This window comes from Nilaparvata lugens, chromosome 4, assembly GCF_014356525.2.
Source record: "Nilaparvata lugens isolate BPH chromosome 4, ASM1435652v1, whole genome shotgun sequence".
Lineage (NCBI taxonomy): Eukaryota > Metazoa > Arthropoda > Insecta > Hemiptera > Delphacidae > Nilaparvata > Nilaparvata lugens.
Window position 1 is genome coordinate 62,690,708 of NC_052507.1, and position 25,344 is coordinate 62,716,051.

Consider the following 25,344-nt stretch of genomic DNA (forward strand, 5'->3'; position numbering starts at 1 on the left):
TTTTTCGAATTGAATTCATGATATTCTTGTGTTTTCATTATGACCAAGCTTTTTTGGTACCTAGATGATTTGAGACCTTCGTGTGTGGTTCTCCAGCTTCCTCAACCCAGATTCCAGTGACGGAGAGGCGTCTTCCAGCTCCAGGACGTTGTCCTATGTCGTGCACGGAAACGTCAGATTCGGCTCTGGAGAAGATCTGGAGGGGATCAATTAAGTAAGTCCTAAATCAAAGTAGTCCGGCACTTTGACAGGCCACTAATCTACTACTTAGTGTAGCAATCTGGGCCACTGACAATGTCTATTAACGTTATTTATGTCTTAACTAGTAACGCACAGTGCATACGATCTCGTTCACTATAATATTCTCTAAATTGAACTGGTGGAGAGGTTACTATAGTCTGTTGAGGTTACTGTGGTCTGTAGAGGCTACTGTAGCCAGTAAAGGTTATAAAGGTATAGTCTGTAGAGGTTACTGTAGTCTAAAAAATAGTAAAATCGATCATCATCTCTGAGCTCAGACTATAGTGAGGCCCACGTTATAATGGCAGTATTTGGTGTTGCTATCCTTGTCTATCATTCGACAAAGCAGATAGCTCTATCCTTTTCTAGATCTGCAACACTGCCAGTTCGTTTCGTATAACATCAGATATACCAATGTCAGCAATCCCCCATACAGAAGACAGTGGCAAGGCAGAGAATCGGCAACGCTTCTCTCCTATCTTTCTCCACTGACATTATAACGTGGACCTCACACCTGACTACATCATATTCTGAATAGAGCTGATGAAGAGGTATACTGCACTTTGAAATATAATAAAATCGAACATCGTCTCTAACCACAGACCAGAAACAAATCATCGTCTAGTGATTTGACACTACACTAGAAGATTAGAGTTCGAAGATTGAGTCTCAAAGACTGAGTCTGAAAGATTAGAGTCTCGATGATTGTGTTTCGAAGATTGATGATCTCATAAAACTTCTGTCATTTATCTATGAATTATTACCATTTAAAGGGGTTTTACCATGATAGACATTGAGATATTATGGAAGGTCTGGTAAATGATGTAATATGGTGTGATATGTAATGGTAATGGATGATGGCTGATGACAAATGATTACTTCTAGCACAGAAGAAGGAGCACTCCGAGATCTGAGCCAGCTGGTGACAGGACAATAGCGCTGGAAACACACGAGGTCTGCTATCATCTCTTCTTAGTAATTGATTTAATAGAATCAACAGTTGCCAAAAGTTTGCAATTTAATAATCACATTTTCTCGAATTTCGAGCTTATTTTCAATTTTAGGTGAAAATGTTACTGAATATCAATTGTAGAGATTTTCATGCGTAATCTTTTCCACTTGAAATGTTTTTTTCAAATTTGTATCTGAAGCCTGATAATTGGGAAACTAAAATTAAACTTTGCATAGATGGGGCGGAGCTCCTGAAATTTCCACAGATATGGGACTTGTGGCAGTTGATAGAGCTTATCAATGAAAATTTTAGGTATGAATTTGATCAAAATCGTTGGAGCCGTTTCCGATAAAATCGCGAAAACCCCTGTTTTTGACATTTTCGCCGCCATCTTAAATTGCATTTGATCGAAACTGTTCGTGTCGGATCCTTATATTGTAAGGACCAAATTTCGAGTCATTCCGTTAATTGGGAGATGAGATATCGTGTATACAAACACACTTTTTTGGACTAAAGGGACCTTGAAACGTATAGAAATTGGGGTAGGCTACCTTCATTTTTTTCGGAAAGCAGTACTTTCCTTACCTATGGTAATAGGGCAAGGAAAGTAAAAAAGTGAACATTGACAGCTTCTAGAGTGAGTGAGTGCAGAAGAGGATTAAAAAGGGAGAAGACCTCATTGAGAAACTGCCAGCTGAACTTGACCATGACCGATCATGGTCTTTGGGGGGAGGGGGGAAGTAAGGAGGAGGCAATGTGTATAGTATAAGTTGAGATGAGAGGAGAAAGCAGCTTTGTTGATGCAAACTGAATGCAATGACTGAATTGAGATGCGCGGCAACATTTAATCTTTTTTATCCTTCCTTCTTATTACCATTATTCTGATGTTCTTCACCTTATATACAGAGCTGGTAGTTGGAAGGTACTACAGGCTAGATATATACTGAATACAGGTATACCAATGCAAGTCAATACAGTAATCTATATATATATGAGCGAAATGGCACTCACTCACTGACTGACTGACTGACTGAATGACCGACAGACTCACTCACTAGCAGAACTAAAAATCCACCGGACCAAAAACGTTCAAATTTGGTAGGTATGTTCAGTTGGCCCTTTAGAGGCGCACTAAGAAATCTTTTGGCGATATTTCAACTCTAAGGGTGGTTTTTAAGTGTTTTAAGTTCGTCTTTTAGCATGTATATTCTTCTTATTCCAATATCTAAAAATTATAATTGAAATGTCCATACCATATGTTAATTAATATAGAACTATAATCTAGAGAGAAAGTACCACTTCAAAACAGTTGTTAACTACTGGTAACTGAATTAATAATTTTGTCAGGTTGGCATTAAGTTGAGTTGACTTTGTTAAGTTGGCACCAAGTTGAAGATTGAAATGCATTTATCGCGGAAATATTGCCGTCAGGCTCGCTTCGCTCGCCATATCCGTTTAGCCAGACGTTTAGCCTAGACCCCCGACTGGATCCTCCTAACATATGATAAAAATGCAGGGCAGGCGAGCGAAGCGAACCTGCTGATTTCATTCTAGGACGATCCAGTCGGGGGTCCAGGGGGCGGAGCTCCCTGGCTGGACGGATATGGCGAGCGAAGCGAGCCTGACGGCTAGTCTATATATAAGCGAAATGGCACTCACTCACTGACTGACTCACTCACTCGCAGAACTAAAAATCTACCGGACCAAAAACGTTCAAATTTGGTAGGTATGTTCAGTTGGCCCTTTAGAGGCGCACTAAGAACGGATTTGGAATAATTTCCAAAGATACGCCCAAAATCTGCGTTTTTCCAGCGTTTTGTAGCGTTTTCTCAGCTTTATCGAGAACAAATGAAAAGAAAATGTTCAAATTTAGTACAGAAGCTAAGCTAGGGTGTAATAATGTTGTGTTAGAAGGAATTTGCAATAACGTCAAAGATACGCCCAAAATTAGCGTTTTTCCAGCGTTTTTTTGCGCTTTCTCAGCTTTATCGAGAACAAATGAACAGAAAATGTTCAAATGCACTACAGAAGCTAAGCTAGGGTGTAATAATGTTGTGTTAGAAGGAATTTGCAATATCGTCAAAGATAAGCCCAAAATTAGCGTTCTTTAGGCGTTTTTGGGTTTTTCTCAGATTAATCGAGAACAAATGAACAGAAAATGTTCAAATTTAATACAGGAGCTAAGCTAGGGTGTACTAATTTTGTGTTAGAAGGAATTTGAAATAGCGCCAAAGATACGCCCAAAATCTGTGTTTTTCCAGCGTTTTTTTAGCGCTTTCTGAGCTTTATCGAGAACAAATGAACAGAAAATGTTCAAATTTAGTACAGAAGCTAAGCGAGGGTGTAATAATGTTGTGTTAGAAGGAATTTGAAATGACGCGTAAGACACGCCAAAAATGAGCGTTCTTCCAACATTTGAATTTGAATTTTTCTCAGCTTTTCTGCGTTTTCTCAGTACTTTGACTTTCTGATGGAATGAAGCATTCTGAAATGAAAAATGCAGGCGAGCGAAGCGAGCCCGCTGACCTCATTTTTGGACGATCCAGTCGGGGGTCCAGGGGGCCCGCCCCCTGGCTAGACGGATATAGCGAGTGAAGCGAGCCTGATGGCTAGTACAGTATACAATGCAGTAATATTAGCACAGGTGCAGTGTTTTGATTATTAATGCAATCCTTCCCATGGTAGACTAATGCATCACGTTACACTGTCAACACTCCCTCTCTCACACTCTCTCTTTCTGACAGTCAATCTCTATCTCTATTCTTGATCTACCTTCTCATCACTCCTATTTTCACTGCCATATGAGCCTATATAGTGAGGTCCACGTTATAATGGCAGTGTTTGATTAGCAATGGTATTGCTATCCTTGTCTATCATTCAACAAAGCGGATAGTACTATCTCTTTCTCGCTTTGCTCTGTTGACAGATCGTATTTTAACAATGTGGAATTAATAATTGATTAACAAAATATTTAATCTTAATTATGAAAATTCATTATGTAATTATTTTAAAATATAATTTCTTGCTCAATAAAATGTAACTGATTACCGTATTTTAACGAGAATGAACAGTTAATATTACATCAATACACCTGTATCAGCTACCGTCTATAGAAGGCATTGACAGGACAGAGGATCGGAGACTTTGTTCTCCTATCTTTCTCCACTGCTATTATAACGTGGACCTCACTGTGAATAACTATTTCGGGAGTACCTACCTGCTTATATATATTGTTCATCTCAGATAACTTGAGTATATATTTTTTGTAGTCTACTATTAGGATTTTTTCATTGAAATATCTTAAATAAGTTACTATAGACCAAGTATTTTTTTTCCTGTTCATTCCAATAATATATTATTTCTTAAATTTAGTTAAGTGCTTCAATTGCTTCATCGGACCTCACGCCATTGGATTGTTTTAAATTGGCCTAATATAATGATTATTGTAATAAAATATGGTTTTTAATATGCTACTATTTTATAGATTATCATTATCACCATTAGTGTTATTCTCTAAGAATAATGTTCCTTGTTTCAATATTATATTATTTCAAGACGCGAAACGAGCTGACTTTTTATATTACCCGCTTGATAATAAAGTTTCTGAACTTGTCTGCTATCTGTTGGGAAGCTCTTGAACGAAGTTATTCAGTGATCGATACTGCAATCTGGTTGACTTCAAAATTTTTGACTATCGACTCTTGACAGTCTCGAGCTCTCGACCTCTTCACTACATCCATAAAATTTTTCTGCATTGTATTGTATTCAAGAAGTATCAGACTGTTTTGCTAATAAAATAAAAAAGTAACAAATAAAATATATAATAATGGCTAGTGGGTCTAGTGCTCCTAAAACTCTGGAAGATAAATCAATTTGGGAAGATGGAGAGGTAAGTAAAATATCTGGTTTCCAAACATCAACTTTTCTGTACTTGTTTTGAGGTTAAGTATGACTTGGCAATTAGTAAACGAATAATTAATAATGTACTAATTTATTTATTTAAGAATGTATATTATAGCTTCAAATATCAATTTGTGTTTAAATCATTCATGTAATACTTCATTCATAAACTGGTTTAGTTTAAATTAGCCTTGCTTCATTAACTTAGCTCAGTGCATTTTGATTGAGGTAAAGCATAACTTACCTATTTTTCTTTTTCCAAGTTATTTACAAATTAAAACTTAGTAAACATTATTTTACAATTTTAAATTAGCATAATGCACTAATATTCAATTTATTACTTAAATCCAGATTTGAAACCAAAAAAATCAAAATATTTAAGTTAAATCTTCTATTTGTTCCCCACAAGTGTGGAAGACACTGAGAAATTTGTTAGAAAAACACTATTTGTGAACAACATTTTGTTGACAACTCTGGTATAAACGTGGCTTTACTTAGTTTTACTTTATTTTTACAACATTTTGTTGAAAACTTTGCTGTAATCGCAGCTTAATAAGTTGATTGTTTTTCGCAGGAGGCCCTTGGAGAAGAAGTTCTGCGCATGTCCACCGATGAAATCATCAGTAGAACTCGTCTGCTCGACAATGAGATAAAAATTATGAAGAGTGAAGTGATGCACATTACACACGAGCTGCAAGCCCAGAGTGAGAAGATCAAGGAAAATACTGAAAAGATTAAAGTGAACAAAACATTGCCTTACCTGGTATCGAACGTCATTGAGGTAAGTTAACTTTGTTTGTTTCTGTTATTTTCATTGTTTTTTATTGATATTTCTTATTTTTTTAAAGATAAAAGTCGACTTGTGAACCTTATAATCTGTGCAACGTTAGATTGCAGCATTCAATGTTTGGTTCCTAAATCATTGACTAGCGCTGCTGGATAGACCGTGTCAAGGGTTTATAGAACGTAGAAAGTTTCATAATGTCATCTCACTATCAAGTAATTCACTTCCAAGATTTCCAAAATTCCACCAAGAAAGATTTTAAAACTGCTCGGAATTGTCTATCACTTCCACTATCCTTGACCCACCCTGGCAGCTTATAAAACATTTTGAATGCAATGAAAGGATAACTCCTCTGAGTCCTTCTAAACGGCATCTTGGCATGCTGATAAAAGGTGAGTCTGACGGGTTCCATAGTCATGTATCTCACCTCGAGTATCAGCACTCTGATGCGAACCACACATTCAACAATGTACTGATTTACAACTGTAAGCATTTTCAACATTGTTGAAGAGTGTTCTGCAATGAGCCATGTAGTCACTGCCCGTCAGCACTGGAGAAGCCTTTTTCTGTAGAAGCAGCACATCACCAAGTCGTCCAGAGTGATCCCACAGGTGAAGTCCATAACAGACATGACTGTGAAACATGGCATAGTAGACAGTAAGAAGGTATCCGGCACCAATTTCAGATTTCAACTTTCGCAGAAGATAGAGTGCACTGGACAGCTTGGAGCAAACATTGACATTATGTCTTGTCCAGCTTATTCTGGTATTCAAGGAAAATCCCAGCATCAGCTTCCACCCGACTAGCCTGTCCCAAGGAGCAGAGAAGCTTCTGTGTCTTGTCCTTGTTTAGCAGCAACTTGATTTGGTTGAACCAGCTCTAAGCAGAGCAATCGTTGACCAGCCTCAAGCTAGATAGATTTAGTCAATACAGCACAAAGTTCAACAAGATGGCACTAGAAAATGTGATGATTAAAATAACTCAAAGAAACTCCATTGCTCTTATGGAGTACAGTGCTGTCAGATTTCACAGAAGCCTGAAAGACAGTAAGCTAATTATGTGAGAGAATAAGCGAAAAGGAGAGCGTAGATCATTCTGAAAAAATCAGCATTTATAAAAACGGCAACAGTGTGCTCCTATTCTCTTAAGAAATGAAATCCATTAATTTATTTAAAAAGCACAAATCAAATACATGATTAGAAAAGGACCAACAGGCCTGGCCCAAAACTGAACCCTTTCCAAATTTTGATAGTAGTAAGCCAATGTATAAAAGGAAGGTTATGTTGCTTCACTTTGAATCAAATTCCGAGTCCAGAAATATACAAACCAAAATTTAGAATTTTATTTGATTGAAAACCGAAAAGAATAAGAGCCCCTTACTGTTGATTGATTAATAATTTAATATAAATAATTAATAGAGTCCCATACTGCATACTAAGGCTTGCACTGATCATAGATTGTAATTATTGATTGCAAAATTTGTGCTCTTTAGTTACAATTTAATTTAATAGAAATAATTAATAGAGTCCCACACTGCATACTAAGGCTTGCACTGATTATAGATTGTAATTATTGATTGCAAAATTTGTGCTCTTTAGTTTCAATTTAATTTTATTGCAAATTATTCAAAACTTAATCTTAATTCATTCGTACTTTTAAAGTGTAAAAGCTCAATGGTTTAAATTTTCATTAAACTTCTTCTGTTGATTGATTATTAATATACATCACAGCTCTATGACATATTCTTAAGATTGAAAGACAGGATCTTAAGGCTCAACTCACCCTTCGCGACTCAGGTCGAGAAGAGACTCGACTCTAGTCGAGAGCATGTGTTTCCAAATGGTGACACTCAGACCAGTCGACTCTAGTCTCCGCGACTGTCACCATTTGAAAACATATGCTCTCGACTAGAGTCGAGTCTCTTCTCGACCTGAGTCGCGTAAGTGTGAGTTGAGCCTAAGACTACAATGAAAGTCAGACTAACTATTATTAATGTTGTTTCTTAATTCACATTCAAATCTCATCATCAAATGTGTCAGGATATTTTCATCTGCTTGCCATTGCAGACAAGGGCTAGTTGAGGAGTAGTATTTATAATCTATTCAACCAATAATTTACTAATTTTGACAATGTTTGTAAGTGAAACAAACTGAATGTAAGTGCCGGTTGCACAACAGCCGGTTAAATTTTAACCTTGATTAACGGTCTACAAGAACCAATCAGAGTAGCTGTCTTTTCAAAAACGCCTTCTCTGATTGGTTCTTGTTAAATTAATAACAAGATTGATTGATTGGTTGCTGTTGTGCAACCGGACCTAAGACTTCGAATTTTGATAAAATATCAGTGATCAAAATAAATTTTATTCTCTCACATTATAAAGATTCCTAGTCCAAGACTGTATCATACTTTATTAATCATTTTTTGCCTAGTCCACACTCTTGCCAAGTCTCTTGCCAATGTTGATTTTGCCATCCACACTGCAATGTGACCATTTGTGGATGTTCGATTTGCCACTCGCCTTCGCTTGGCTGGCCTCGTCTCGACAAAAATCGGAACCAAGGCAAGTGAAGGCGAGCGCTGGCATAGAAGACATCCACACTCTCGTGCTAGTCGTTAACTGTACGTACTTGGCGAGAGTGTGGAAGTGCCATTCAAGTTTGAATTTTAGATGGGTCAGTAGTACTCAGTAGTACATGCACATCTATCATACGGTCTCTGCGTATATGGCAGTACAAGTAAAAGTAATTCAAGTTTGAATACATGAAATGGGTCGCCGCCAACCTGTGTCCCCGACAACTAAGCTCCTCGCAATTTTGACCACAGGCATCAGCCAATTCCCTGGCAAAATATACCATTGCCGTCAAATAGTCTCCCCGACAGCTGGTCCCCTACTGGAACGAAGGAGCTTAGTTGTCGGCGACAACCAAGCTTCCCGACAGCCGATCCCCTGACAGCGAAAACTCCGGCATTCAAACGAGAGCGTGCGAGGAGCTTGATTGTTGGGTTCGGTGACGAGAACCAAGCTCCTTGCAAGGTGGCGTCAACTAGTCTCCCCGACAGCCAATCCCCTACTGGTTAGGAGGGGACTGGTTGTCGGGACCGTAGACGACAACCAAGCTCCTCTATCAGAAGAGAGCTTGACGCCGTCAACCTATCCCCTCGAAAGTGGTTTTAAAGGAGCTTAGCTGTCGGGGAGCTTGGTTGGCGCGTTCCCCATGAAATGCACTCAACTAATAAATCTTTTTATTAATTGAAAAACATTGATTCTCTGATAAATCTACAGGTTTACAGCTTATAATATTCAAGATTCTAATCAATAAATTTCTTTGTTTTTGCAGCTGCTAGATGTGGATCCTCAAGACACCGAAGAGGACGGAGCAGTTGTTGACTTAGACGCTCAGAGGAAAGGAAAGTGCGCCGTTATAAAAACATCAACCAGACAGGTGAGACATATAAACTTACTTACAAATAAATATTTGCTATAGTACACTTTCCTGATTTGTTTCAATACACTTTTATTGCAAAAATAATTGATATAGGCTAATACATTTTTATGATTTGTTCGAATGTTGACTTATTGTTTCAAAAACCACAATTTAGATTGACTTTCCATTGAAATACTCTCGTTTCTGTGTACTGAAAAGTACTCAGTGAAAGCAAAGTAGACACCAGAACTGATCCAGGCATTTCAATCGATATTTATTCTAAAATTCCAAAGAGTCAATGTTGATATTTTAGAACTGTTCCTCAATTAAATAGAATCTCCTATTCTGTTAATCCTACATTTATTTATGACACATGACCATACAAATGTAGAAGTGACATAAAATTAGTGTGTTTCTATTTCTATATAAATTATTTCAAGTGTATTTCCCTTACCTCACAATATTATATTTATCTATTACTTTGAACAGAGAGATCAATATAACAAATTCATGATAGTTGTACATTCATTGTATAAGTGCTTGAAACTTGAAATGACTTCAGATGTCATGAGTACAGAGATAGTTTTCACTAAACCTTTTTCTATTAAATTCTGCTCCAGAGAGGAGTCGAAGTCTGAGGAAGGGCCCTATTTCAAGAGCCTTGTCTGGTACATGGACGGTTCTCTCATTGAAGGGAATTCTGGCTACCGGGTGTAAAGTGATTCACCCAGAACACAAGTTTGTGCAAGTCTGGGACAACACTGTACTATCTTTCTGGCAGAAATTTGGGGCATCATGGCTTTTGCCAACGTAGGAATTGTCAAACGCTATTGCAACAAGCATACAGTGATCTTGTCAGATTGTCAGACAGCCCTCAAGGCTCTTGACTCCAATGAAATCAAGTCTAAATTGGTGAGGGAGTGCCACAACACATTCAGCAGGCTTGCAACATGCAACTCTGGGCATCTTGGTTGGGTACCTGGCCATGTAGGTATAGGTGGTAACGAGCCAGCAGATGAGCTTGCTAAGTGGGGTTCCAGTATGCCATTCTTTGGTCCAGAGCCAAGCTGTGGCATAAGCAAAACAACTGCATTCCATACAATAAGTAAATGGTCCAGGGACTTACGTCACCCTGGTCAAGCACTTGGCAAAAGGCTGCTGGCAGACGCAAGCTCTTACTTCACCAGCTGGCTGGTGAGTCTGGGTAGAGGTCAAGTCAAACAGTTGATTACCCTGATAACTGGATATGGCCACTTCAGGAAACATCTCCACACAATTGGACTAATAAATGAAAGTTAGATGTGTAGACTTTGTAATCAGTCTGAAGAGACTGCCAAACATATCATACTGGATAGCGAAAGACTAGGGGCGAGTAGAAGGGCTTAGTTTGGCTGCAAGCAACCAGGTGATGAATGGGATGTAGATGTTGGGAGAAAACTCCTGGATCTTGTAAAAGACAAAGGTATTGGTTTGCCCAACTAACGTACTTTGAACACACAATAAGCTTCGGTTGACGTGTGAGGTTCTTTGGATCCTTGAATCCGTCCCTTCAAAAACATAAACATATCATTCATTGCGTAATGTAGATATAATTCAATAGGAGAGAAAGAACAGTCTGGAGCAAATTCTTCTCCTCTTCAACTCTTCTTTCATTCTTTATTCTGTATTGATTGATACAATAAGTACATCATCAAAATGATAGGGAGAGAAAATATAAGGTAACCTTGTGCTATTCTTCTCCCAAATTTAAATAAGGTTACACATAGTCCGAAATAGGTTAAGTCTTGTAGTTGTTCACTTGACAAAATTTCTTTCAATACAACATTAGGACCCGATCACACAGACAGCTATTTGCGATCCGGTAGGTTTCTATATCTATATACTACATATTCAAGATTTGATATAAAAACCTATAGTATCGCAGATAAGTTCTCAGTGTTTAGTTGAATTTATCCTTCGCCACAGTCTGTTGACTGGGGAATCGTCAGATTATTGCTTCACCCATAATATGTGTTCGGAACCATAGTAATACTTTGTAACTCAAGAAATATCTTAATAGTTTGTTTATCTCTACGCTCTCTGTCCAAAATATTTTATGAAAATTGAAGCATTGCAATCCAGCATCTGAATTATATGTAAAAGTGACAAACTTAGCTACATTTGGACTGTTGTATAAAATAGAATTGAAACCGTCCTAACTTGAACCTGTGGTAATTTTCTTAGAGTTGTGTGAATGGTCAATAAATAATAATTGATCAAATAATTACTATTAAACGAAAATCCAATTTAATTATATAATATAATAGTTTATATCCAATATAATTATATCATTCATAGTTGAGAATGATATTGTATGTATCAATGAATAATAATAAATGCTGTAAATCACCCCGAAGACTTCTGCTACTGCAAATATTGACAACAGGGTAAACAACTAGATGGAAATTCGATGAGCGCTACTATTCAAAAATTATTTGTCAGCCCGGGGAATCGAACCCGGCACCTCCTATTTGCCGGTCAGGAATGCTTACCCTTACACCAAACTGACAATCTCTGGATAGCACCGCTCATTTTATACGAAGCCATTGCGGTCAACCAGTCTACTGATGGAAATTACTGGGATATTTCAAATGCTAATCTATATATATAAAAATGAATGTGTGTGTGTTAGTTTGTTAGTTCCCCATAGACTCGAAAACTACTTGACAGAACGGCATGAAACTTTGGGAATATGTTGTGTGAATATTGGGGATGGTTTCTGACCAGAAATTTTAATAGGGGGGCTCATAATAATTATATAATTATCCATTTTACAGACCTATGTTTTCGAAATTGTCGGCCGAGCGGCTAACGTAGAACGGGAAGATCATCATGATTCAAGATCATGCTGTGATAATATGATTTAGCATCTAAACTTACCAGCTGTAATAAACACGTCACTCTGTGATAAAATTGTTTACCGGTATTAGGCTAAAACGGTAGTTTTAAGCACATAGGAAGTCCGTATTGAGATGTAAATAAAAATATTGATTGTCAGATAAATTTCATGATTCACCAAACAAAGTCAAGTGTGACATGAGATACATTGACTTTTTGGCGGTGCGAAGTTCGCCGGGTAAGCTAGTGAATTAATAATTTATTCTTAAACGAAAATCCAAATTAAATGTTGTAAATGACCCCGAAGACTTCTGCTACTGCATATATTGACAACAGGGTAAACAGCTATAGATGGAAATTCGATGAGCGCCACTATTCAAAAATTATTAATTCACTAGCATTTTATTCAATTTATTCAATTTATTAAAAACACACAAAACAAAATTACAAAGATTTACGAAACAAATAAAACACAATAAAATGTTACAAATATAAAAAACCATGGGCTTAGTGTTTGGGTGTGTTGGAGAAGAGAAAAAAAAGAGAGGAAGATACCTAGCCAACTATGGTTTCCCATGTAATAGGCAGGCAAAGAAGAGAAGAGAAGTAATGAGGAAAAAAGGAAGGGAGAAATGGGGGGAAGGAAGAAAACAGAGGAATAGGTACTCAAAATAAAGGTAAGCGAGTCCACTGAAAAATGAAAAAAAAAATGCTGGAGCAGAAATCTCGAGTCATATATCTAAATGGAAGAAGAAATTACTGTATGTCCAGTTTTTTATATCCAGTTTAATTTTTCCGCTGATCTTATTGTCCATGAGAAAGTGATTCGGAATGAGGTTTATTATTTTAGTACCTATGTAAATTAATTGCCTCCTTATACATTCAATATTAGTGTTATAGATTATATATTTGTTAGCAGTGGCCCTTAGATTATAATAATTAAGAGTAGAGTTTATTGTGAGAGGAAAACCGGATCTATATTTTATTAAGTACTCAATTACGGTTTTTATGTATAATTGACGTATAGTCATGACCTCAAAATCACTAAAAACCATATCCGTTGGATAGAGCCTGGGTTTGTTTAATATAGTTTTAATTATCAGTTTTTGTGCTACAAATAATTCAGCAATATGACAGTTGAAACAGCCTCCCCAAACAACTATGCCATACTGCAGAATTGACTTGACTAGAGCATGATACATCATTTTCAGGTGGTTCTTATTAAGAATTCTGTTAACTTGGTAAAATTTAAAGGATAAATATCTAATTTTTCTACATATGTATTAATATGAACATCCCATTTAAGGTTTTCATCAATTATAATTCCCAAATACTTAGTATTATTGACTTTTTTAATGGTGGGACAATCACAATTACCCAAGTTTAAATTGCACTGAGAATGGAGTCTCAAATCTTGATTCTCGTTAGGCTGCCCTACTCTATTTGCAGAGAAAGTAATGTAATTAGTTTTTTCAATATTTAAACTTAAGGTATTCTTATCTAACCACTTCTTAATTAAAAGCATATTATTTTCAGCTATAGTATGAACTTCATTCCATGAATTTCCGTGAAAAATAGCTGCAGTATCATCTGCAAAGGATATCACAGTTGAGTTTAGAAGTCTTAAATTTAAAAAGTCATTTACATAGAGTATGAAAAGGATGGGAGAAAGTACAGTACCTTGAGGAAGACCATAAGAAGTTAAGTTAGTTACACTAGATTGATCATTTATGGTTAGGGACTGGGTTCTATTACTCAGATAGCTTTTGAACAATTTAAGCGAGACTCCTCTGAAACCATAGGACTCTAGTTTATTGAACAAAGTATTATGAGGTATTGTATCAAAAGCTTTGCGTATATCCAGGAAGACCGCAATAGTTTTCTTATTGGAGTTTATTTTATCAGATAAAGTATTGATGAGTTTTATTAGAGCGTCAGATGTACTTTTACTATTTTGGAAACCGAATTGGTTCTTGTTTATTATTTTGTTAAGATTCAAGAAAGAAACAACTCTTGACTTTATTAGTTTCTCCATTATTTTAGCAAGGTTGCTGATAAGACTAATCGGTCTATAATTACAGGGATTAGTCGGGTCACCTTGTTTGAATAGAGGTTTTATTTTGGCTGATTTGAGGTGCTCGGGAAAATATCCCTCCTCAAAGCATCTATTAAAAATGAAAGCGAGAGGTTGAGATATAAAATTGGCTATTTTCTTCAGCGTAATATTACCTAGACCATCAATACCAGGACTGCAGTTGTTCTTTAGATTTTTAATAGTTGCCTCAACTTCAACTGGGCACGTTGGTCTCATAAAAAACGGTTAAATTTTAATTGCGATTGATTCGACGAAAGCCAATCAGAAAAGGGTATTTTGGAAAGAAGGCTTCTCTGATTGGTGGTTCTCGTAAAATTAATCACGATTAAAATTTAACTGGCGTTTGTGCAAACGGCACTAAGTGGTGTACATTATATTTCTATTGTTTGAATTTTTAGATCCTTCACGACCTAATTTGTGATTTAGCAAAATTATTGAGGTTGTTAGTGAAGCACTTAACATTGTCTTTGTAGAGTAGAAGGACGATGGAATATTTCACATTATGAATAATCTCTGACAATGATTTATAGCATCTCTGTTATATTCATAGATTATGTTGTAGTGTTTTGATGACTAGATGTTTGTGTTTTTGTTTAGTGTTTGTAAGTGCTGTCATATCGTCATCGTTTAGAAAATGAAAAATAAATTATTCCAGTTATAAGAATGTGTTAGCAAGCTGAGCCCATCTTTTGTGAGACTGTCTATCCCGGATTTGAGAGCCCAGCCATGTTAGACATTGTCGTGCGTCCCCAGGATAGCCACACTCTCATCACAGGATGCATACACACCAAAGCTAAATACTGTGTTTGTCTTTTCGGTCTCAACATTTTATAGTTTTTTCAAAGTTTGGAATTTTCCAATTATTTGTAATTAATTTAATTCTATTTATTATATTATATATTCATATTATTATTACATTCCTTAATAACAACATCAAATTAATGATTGGGAGAGAATCAAAAGGATAAACCCAAAACTGTTCCTCTCCCTAATTTTGATAAAAATAGTCCAAATGAAGTTATGAAAACACTTTTATAAAGATCACAAAAATTTACAGTCCAAATATACATTATAATAAAAATGTTGTATCTCGGTTGATCAGAAAGATGAAACAAATTATTATTACACTTGAAAATGCATTAATAAATTGAAAAATATTAAAAAACTTGATAAATTTGAAGCCAGAAAAATCACAAAAACATTCACTATCAGCATATAAGTATTTTTCTAATTAAAAGACTATTTTGTGTGTTTTAAATTGTAAATTGAGTGTGTAATTGAAGAATGTTGAAGTGGCACATAACTTAGCTACATTTGAACTGTTGTATAAATTAGAATTGGAGCCGTTTTGTGCGAAAGCCTGTGGTACTTTTCTGTAAGTTGTGTAATTCTGAATGATTAAATAAATAGATAATCTGCCTAGTCCCCATCCCTGCCCATCCCCAAAAGTAAGACTGGCTTCCTCACAGAGAGAAACTTGCTTCAGTTTACTGATTATCGATTCACTATCAGTGAATTTCAAGGCATGGGCTCCTTAATGAGGCAATATGCTCTATCAATGGTAGTTTTAATTAATTTTTGTCTTTTTAAACGTTTAATACAATATTAAATTAGAGTAGTAATGAACATAATATTAATTGTTATGAGTATTTTTTGTTTTGTTTTACAGCTAATTGAAGCAGTTGTTCTGCCGATGACAATGAAATCCAAGTTCGAGAACCTGGGCATACAGCCTCCCAAGGGTGTTTTGCTCTATGGACCTCCTGGCACAGGTTAGGCCTATATTTATTATAAATATCGATGCTAGAAGAACTTATAAATCTTAAATATATTTCTCCTTAATCTATCATCGTCTTGTTGGAAATGTTCTGTTGGCAGATAACAGCTATTCCAAAATTACACTTGGATAATTTTATCAAACTTGTATGAATTAGCCTATTTATTGGTTTAATTATCCATTTATAATAATAATATCGAGTGAATTATCCAAAAGTTTAGCATATAAGTTTGAACTGATCTTCCTCATACATGATTTTTAATGTTGATAAGTTTGTAAAGTGATATGGGACAACAGCCGTTCAATGAGACACCAGCGGTTGTCAGGCTGGTAACCCTAGACACACTAGCTGTACACTAAAACATTGGGCAATATGAATAAAAACAGAGCATTATGCTCATGAGCATGGAGCATAAGGTTTTGCTCATGAGCATTAGGTAGAAGCATAATCATTTGCTCTTTTTTATATGAATAAGCTTTACCTTATACTCTACATTATGCTCCTGAACTCTGGAGCAAATGCTAACGTATTTTAAAGATTTTTCATCAGCTGATTCACCTTATTTTTATAGTGAAAGGTTAGAGTGTGCTACTAACGTAGCTGTAGATGTATAAAAATAGGGAGTGACTTATCAGACACCTGTATATTATTTGTATTTTGTATCTGATATAAGTATACGATATTACTGATCTATTAGTCGAAATGTCGACTACTGATTCGTCGACCCAAATACAGACCCTTGAGGTCTTGGGAGGTTAACAAATTTGTAACTATATGCTTGCCTTGTTGAATAAAAAATTTTAAGATATAATATACTGTTGTGAGTAGGAACAGGCAAGTGTGAAAGAATAAGAAGAATATATATTTTTCCTCCACCTACTGTCTAAAGTACTTACTTTACTCCCTGAAACCTAATACTAAAGTGTCACTTTTTCGCTCTCGGTAGTAAAAAACAGAAAAACTCCCAAGGGAGTAAAAGTGACTCCATTTAAATAACATGGGGAGCATCTCTATTTTGAAACTTACGATGTAATAGGTTAGAAGGTCTAAGCTCAGATGAGAAAGCATAATAGAGGTGTCTGTCATTGAGTCAACTGAATTCAATACCACAACCAGAAATTTGATTAACCCATGAAATATATGTTTGTATGATAATTATTATATTCTTAATATCAGTAGACGATAAAAATTTATACAATTTTTAAAATATTTTATTCTATTCAAAATACCAGCCAACAAATATTTTTGATCTGCAATTCAAATCTGAACCGCGTGATCTGGAGTCAGCCATTTTTGGTAGCTGCTCAGCTGATATAATTGTTACAACTTTTGCCGATAGATAGCGCAATCGGCAGTGCCAATCAGACGACCGGTTTTTAGGTTTTAGATTTAGGTTATATTGTTAGGAATCATTGTCACCAATACGTAAGTTATCAGAATGATTTTATTTGCAGTTTCTATAAAAAAATGTAGATGGAGGAAAAATGTTGTACGTACATCACGAGCGGAAAATACTTTTTCTCCCTCAGGAAAATTGCTGCCCTCGGCTTCGCCTCGGGCGAACTCACTCTAGATATAAAAATAACTATTGTTATGTGTTCTATGCCGTTGGAAAAAGCTTGATTTGATCTGATTGTTGGCAGGCAAAACACTGCTGGCTCGCGCATGCGCCGCGCAGACCAAGTCGACGTTCCTGAAGCTGGCCGGTCCGCAGCTGGTGCAGATGTTCATAGGTGACGGCGCCAAGTTAGTGCGCGACGCGTTCGCCCTCGCCAAGGAGAAGGCGCCGGCCATCATATTCATCGACGAGCTGGACGCCATTGGCACCAAGCGATTCGACTCGGAGAAAGCGGGTGACCGTGAAGTGCAGCGAACCATGTTGGAACTGCTCAACCAGCTTGATGGGTTCAGTTCGACCGCTGATATCAAGGTAATGCCTAGTCCACACGTCGAATGGGGTTGATAGATTGATTCATATCATATCATGTAACAATTCTATATCATTAACTAAAGAGTACCTAAATCATAGACATCTGCTACTTAATGATAACAAAACAAAGTTCCTCCATTTTACTTGTAGAAATTCAGAGGTAAAACAACTTAATTCCGTAAATAATAAGGAAGAAATCCAATTTTTAGGTCTATATCTTGAAAACACACTTAGTTGGCCCGTTCACATTCAAAAAATATGTAAAAAATTAAGCTCAGGAATTTTTGCGCTGAGACGACTAGCAAAAATTTCGAACTTACAAACGTTAAAAGCAGTGTACTTTGCAATGATCCACTCCCACATTTCATATGGAGTTGAAATATATGGAGGAACAAGCATCTCAAACTTTAATAAAATACTCCTATTACAAAAAGAAGCAATAAGAATAATTCTAAATCTTGATAGAGAGCGATCATGCAAGCCATTCTTCAGTAAGATAAAGTTCATGACGGTGTACAGCCTGTACATTTATAGGACAATATTATATATAAAAACTAACGAATCTAGATTCCCACGGCAAGTAGATATACATAATTACAACACAAGAAATAAAAATAATTTTACAATAAAGAAACACAATAAGGAAAAATATAAACAAAGTCCAACGTACATGGGAATAAAAGTTATTGGTTGTCTCCCAGGTTGCATAAGACATGAACCTGATAGATCAAAATTTAAGGAATTGCTGAGAGCATATTTGATGGATTAGCATGCTACAGTATAAACGAGTTTACTGTAAAAAAATTAATTTTATACAGTCACTAATTTCTCTTTAGCTTTAAGTTAGTTTTTAGTTTTTGACTTTTTCATGTACATTTTCATGTATGTTTTGAAAAGAAATAAATGATTGATTGATTGATTGATTCATATATTGATTGATACCAGCTCGACGGCTTCGGTTCTACCGCTGATATCAATGTAACCATAGCCACCTTGTATTAGAGTTGGCTATGATGTAACATGTCTGAATAATAGTAGTTCATGTCACATGTTCGGTAAAGATAGTTTTACACATGAGTATGATTGTTTCTGCCCTGAACTCCGTTTCGGGCAGAATTGTCATAATCATGCGATAAAAAAATACCGTACAAGTTATGTACACTATGATGACACACACTGTAGCCCAATTCCTCGAGAAACTCAAAATCATATTAAATTAACCACGGTTTCTGCTGTCAAAGCACAAAAATAATTTTAGAGAAATTGAAGAGATAAATGTTGAACAGCTTATGTGTGTGAAGTTTCTGTGTGTCCTACCACTACCTCGGTAAACAAAGACATAGTGCTTTCTGGTGACGTCAGCACAGGTAGGGCTACTCACCATTTCATTTGATCTATACCAGATAGTGTTTTTTGACCGAACGAAGTGAGGTCTAAGATTCAAGTCGACGGTTTGGCATTTCTCTTAATGTTTAAATGTTTATATGTTGCGCATTTACGGCGAAAGGCGGTAATAGATTTTCATGAAATTTGACAGGTATGTTCCTTTTTAAATTGCGCCTCGACGTATATACAAGGTTTTTGGAAATTTTGCATTTCAAGGATAATATAAAAGGAAAAAGGAGCCTCCTTCATATGCCAATATTAGAGTAATAATCAGACTATGGAATTATTGATCATAAATCAGCTGACAAGTGATTACACAGATGTGTAGAGAAGCCAGTCTGTTACTGTATTAATTTGTATAAGGTCTATAGTTTCAATCAAAGACCTTAAAGAGGTATGCATCTTTAAGCTGGGTTTACACACAGCCTACTATAGATATTATCTAACGTAAGCCATGGTTTACACTAAAGTTATTAACATAATGTTAATAACTCAATCCTTATAGATTCTATTAGATTGAACGGAACTTGACAAACATACACATGATGAAATGTGTATGATAAGTTATGTTCAGTCTAATATGATCTATAAGGATTAAGTTATAAACATTTTGTTAATAACTTTGGTCTAATCGCAGCTTTAAGGTTTTTGGTTCCAATATTTTGTTTTGCAGTCATGGTATTATTATGCGTGCCCATTAGTATCAATATTCTCACCTTCCAAAAACCTAATTTAATAGGTGATTAGAAATAAACAAATGAACTAAATAATGCTGGAGAAATTTTAAAATTTTCGATTGTAAAAAATTAATTTTCATCAGATAGAAAGATTATCACGGAACTGGATGAATTAAATCATATGGAATACAAATTCAAACGTGAACTGAGTTTGTTAACATTTAAAACAAGTGACATCAGATACTTGTGGATGAGAATACTGCGTGAGGTCTACTGTTCACAGAACTACTAGTATTGGTGTAGGAGGTGGTGAGTAGCCCTACCTGTGCTGACGTCACCAGAATGCACTATGGCTTCGTTAACGGAGGTAGTTGTCATACTGGATCAAAACTTGTCCTAGGATCATTATATAGATCAGGTGTGTGGAAGAATTTCATCACGGGTATTGGCACACAAGCCTCTGTATCGGAAATTTTAAACTGACAACTGCAGTTCACCATGCCCTCATGATGGCTCATACTCGGCGCTTTAAAACGTTGAGCGATCATGAAAAGGTCAAAAACGTCAAACAAAGGCACAAATTATATGAATCCTATAGGAAATTTCCCCCTCTTTCTAAGTATGTTTTTAGTATTTGGTTTTTACTGATAGTTTTCTACTTATTGACATTTTTCAAAAATGTCTCTAAAAACTAAGGTCGATATAAGACAATTTTATTACATGTTTTTTGCGAATTTAATGTAGAATCTATGGTCTTCGACTGTTACACCTTTCGATGGACACTCTGTATATTGTACTCAACTCCCTTTTCGAGGTCGTATCAATACTATAGTAAGGTCCACGTTATAATGGCAGTGGATAAAGATAGAAAAATAGATATGCCGATTCTCTGCATTAATTAATTATATTTCTACACTGTCAAAAACATAATTGGCATTGTTGTGGACCTAGAAAAGGATAGTACCACCGGCTATGTCGAATGATAGACAAGGATAGCAAAACCAAAGTTGATCAAATACTGTCATTATAATGTGGACCTCACTATAGTTTACTATTTTTATTTCAGGTGATAGCAGCCACCAACCGAGTAGACATCCTAGACCCGGCTCTGCTGAGATCCGGGCGTCTGGACCGTAAGATCGAGTTTCCGCACCCGAACGAGGAGGCCAGGGCCCGCATCATGCAGATTCACTCGCGTAAAATGAACGTCAGCCCCGATGTCAACTTCGAGGAGGTGTCGCGGTCCACCGACGACTTCAACGGAGCTCAGTGCAAGGCACTCTGTGTGGAAGCCGTGAGTTGATTTCTCATCTAAGATTCTGTTAACAAAGTGAAGTTATAGTGTCTATAGTGGAGTGATTTGTGGTCTAGTGGATAGAGTGCTTGCGTAGCAGCACAGAGGTCCCGGGTTCAAACCCTCTCATTACCAAAAGTTTTTTAACCAGATCACTCCCCACCAACAAAAGCCATACGAATTTACTTTTAGGGCCGGTTTCCGAGCTCGGGATTTAGCCAAGTCCTAGACTTTAAACAGCTGGAGTCAGAAAATTGGTTTTCCAAAACGGGGCGTAGTCGCAGTCATTGTCATAGTCACGTTTGAATTAAATTTCAAAAAACTAGAAAATTGAACACAAAATAAAATAAAGAGAAAATTGTGTAAAGCTTCAGCTATTTTGAATTATTTAGGAATGTCTAATTTTGTCAAGGAAAAATGTTTCCAATTATAGAAATGAGAAAATAAAAACTGCGACTACTGTTATAAAAGCTGCGACTACGCCCCGTTTTGAAAAGCCAATATTCTGACTCCAGCTGTTTAAAGTCTAGGACTTAGCCAAATCCCGAGCTCGGAAACCGGCCCTTAGTGGCTATAGTATGTTTATCGATATAGTGAGGTCCACGTTATAATGACAGTGGGGAAAGATAGCAGAACAACGTTGCCGATCCTCTGTCTTGTCAATGCCTTCTATAGACGGTAGCTGATACAGGTTTATTTATGTAATATTAACTATTCATTCTAGTTTAAAATAATCAATTATATTTTATTGAGCAAGAAATTATATTTTTTAATAATCTCATAAAGAATTTACATAATCGAGATGAAATATTTTGCTAATCAATTATCAATTCTACATTGTTGAAAGACGTTCTGGCAGCAGAGTAAAGCAAGAAAGAGATAGCGCAATCCGCGTTGTTGAATGATAGACAAGGATAGCAATACCATTGCTTGGAAATGACTATCTTATTGAATTGGCATTATCTTATTGAGTGTTCCTGTATGTATGTATGTATATAATATATGTAAGTACGTACAGGAGCGGCCTAAGGGGCATGCGAGCTATCTTTCAACAGGGTATTTTGAGCTTCTTCACTCGCTTGTTGTTTTGAAATGTAGCTCTTGGATAACAACATACAAATATGAACCAATACCTAAGCTGAACCTCTTTATGAAGTTTGAACTATTGGTTCTTGAAAAATGTGATATAACTCATCAAAAAGCAATTAATTACTAGGAAAACCAGGCGTTATTTGAGGAAATCCATTGAGTAAGTGCATGAAATATATTTCACTTTACTCGCGAGAACTCCGGTACTCAAACGTGAGCGTGCGAGGAACTTGGTTGTTGGGTTCGGTGACGACAAGCAAGCTCCTTGCACGGTGGCGTCAACTAGTCTCCCCAACAGCCAATCCCCTGCTGGTTAAGAGGGGACTGGTTGTCGGGACCGTAGTCGACAACCAAGCTCCCCGTCAGCCAAGCTCCTCTCTCAGGAGCTTAGTTGACGCCGTCAACCAATACCCTCGAAAGTGGTTTTAAAAGGAGTTCAACTGACGGGGAGCTTAGTGATCGGGGAGATTGGTTTGCGCGTTCCCCATGAAATCTGTAAACCCATAGAAATCAATCGAATACGAGATGAAGAATTTTTCTTGGTGCATCTCATCCTCAATGTCACTTGAATTATCAGCTATATAAGATGAGGTTTAAACTATTCAGGCCCGGTTGCACAACAGCCGGCTAAATTTTAACTGTGATTAATTTCACGAGAACCAATCAGAGAAGGCGTTTTTGAAAAGACGGCTTCTCTGATTGGTTCTTGTGGAATTAATCACGGTTAAAATTCAACCGGCTGTTGTGCAACCGGCTGTGGCTGTCCACCTATTGAACAAGTTAAACAGTATAGGTATCTGGGTGTTGTATTCGATCATAAGCTGAGCTGGGGGGCTCATGTGCAGTACCTTAGGCAGCGGCTGCGAAAGCTGAACTACGCATTTGGTCAGCTAGGGCAAGTCCTGGGTGCCGGTCACTGTAGGAACGTTTATCATGCTTATGTTCAGTCCCTGCTCGAATATGGCATCTTGGCGTGGGGGGGGGGTGCCTCATCCAATGTATTGCAGCCCCTTGCAGTTTCACAAAGATCACTCATTAAAACGCTTCTTTTGAAAAATAACAGATACCCTACTCATTTGTTGTTCCTCGAATTTCCAGTTTTGAATATTAAACAGCTCTTCATTAAAAACCTTTTAATTTTTATTAAAAAAAAACAATTCCCTATTCACAGAATTTTAGCATAATTATCCTACCAGAAATAGATTAAATATTAACATCCAAATCCCTCGTCTCGAAAACTCAATGCAATTATCAATCTGTTTCCATTTGGCCCATTGGCTTTATCGTAATGCTCCTCCAGAAATTCTATGAATTGGTGAGGGGTGTAGCATCGCCATCTATAAGCAGGTGGCTTCTCAGTATTGGCCCGGCTGTTGCAGTGGCTCTGTTGCGGTCTCCTTATGTCTAGCTGTAATAGTCCGTCCTTACCTATTGGGTTTGTTCAGTTTTTTCTTCCCCTTCAACCACAGATACTGTACTTTTTATTTATATTTTGATTGTATGATACCTTAAATGCCGCAAATTAATTTAATAATTTTTTTTTAGTTTGTCACTTAGTTGAACCCTATTATTTTTTGCTTATAATTTTCAATTTCTTAATCTATTATTAAGTTTTTAGTTACTAAATTTTTTATTGTATCTAGTGTCATTAAAGTATAGTTAAAATTTTCTTATCGATTGTCAGAAGACTCCTCCATGCACACGGACTTGTCGTCCAAGCATGGAGTTATTCATTTACTTTTTACTTGTTTTTCATATTAATGTTACAAACTAATGTATCGTCTTTACTTTGTTTTTACATACTATGTAATGTATAAGTTTTATAATAAAATGAATTGAATTGAACTTAGAGTTGGCCGAGAAAGTTGGCTTGTATTGAAAAAAGATCACTAATCTAACCTTAAAATTAGAGTATTTGTTCAGTATATTAAAGTTTATATCCTTCAAGTATAATTTTCAAATCAATGACTCTGAAAATGATGCATTCGTAAGTTAAAGTCTAGTCTTGTGTGAATTTTAGGATAAATAATCTTAGATCGTGATATAACAGTTGAGCTATTACTTCTCAAAGCTGGTTTATTCACTCTTATGTGCACTTGACATAGAATAGAATGACTTGTTTATTTTTTGACGTGGCGAAGTTTGGACAGTAATGTCCACTCTACCACTTAACCACGACAATGACATCACAATGTTTGGAAGAGAGGCAATAGGCTCAATCCGAAACAGCTTCATGTTCTAACATTTTCTAAATCATTACTTTTTAATTATTCAATTTTTTTGTAATTGACACGGCCATTGTGATCATGATTCATGACTAAATGTTTGGTTTGTTTTTGCAGGGTATGATTGCACTCCGAAGAGGTGCAGTTGCAGTTACACACGAAGACTTCATGGATGCAATTCTTGAAGTGCAGGCCAAAAAGAAGGCCAACCTCAACTACTATGCTTAAATTCATCAGTGTTTTACGCTTAATTTAATTTTCTAAACTATTATTTCTAACGTTTTGATTCTAAGTTGTAACAAGATTAAATGTATTTCATAGATATTGCATTGTTCAATTTTTTGTCACTGTGGAGCTAGCATTGCTCGAAAAAATGTAAAATTACAGAATTAAGCTGGATTTGAAAACAGAAGTGACAGTGAAAATATAATCCCCACGAGTTCTAAGGCTCAACACACACTACCTCGACTCAAATCGTACGACTCCAGTTGAGGATACTCCAGTCTCTCGACCTTACAACTTTTTTGCTCATTGTCATTCAGTGTCTTCAGTTTCATGCTCCTTCATTTTATTACCTTATTTTATTAAAAATATAAGATCTAATTCGTCACTACTTGGCTCAACTCACACCTACGCGACCCAGGTCGAGAGCATGTGTTTTCAAATGGTGACACTCAGACCTGTCGATTCAA

The 25,344-nt window shown here is 36.4% G+C and overlaps 1 protein-coding gene across 1 annotated transcript; it reads left to right on the plus strand.

Moving 5' to 3' along the window:
- Positions 1–4,843: 4,843 nt before the first annotated feature.
- LOC111060843 (26S proteasome regulatory subunit 6A-A) lies at positions 4,844–24,976 on the plus strand. The gene is made up of 8 exons (XM_039427055.1): positions 4,844–5,081; positions 5,667–5,873; positions 9,215–9,319; positions 14,871–14,875; positions 15,888–16,045; positions 17,695–17,981; positions 21,111–21,338; positions 24,770–24,976. Exons 1-8 carry the CDS (start codon positions 5,019–5,021, stop codon positions 24,878–24,880), a joined length of 1,164 nt encoding a protein of 387 aa, XP_039282989.1. The 5' UTR covers positions 4,844–5,018; the 3' UTR covers positions 24,881–24,976.
- The last annotated feature ends 368 nt before the right edge of the window (positions 24,977–25,344 follow it).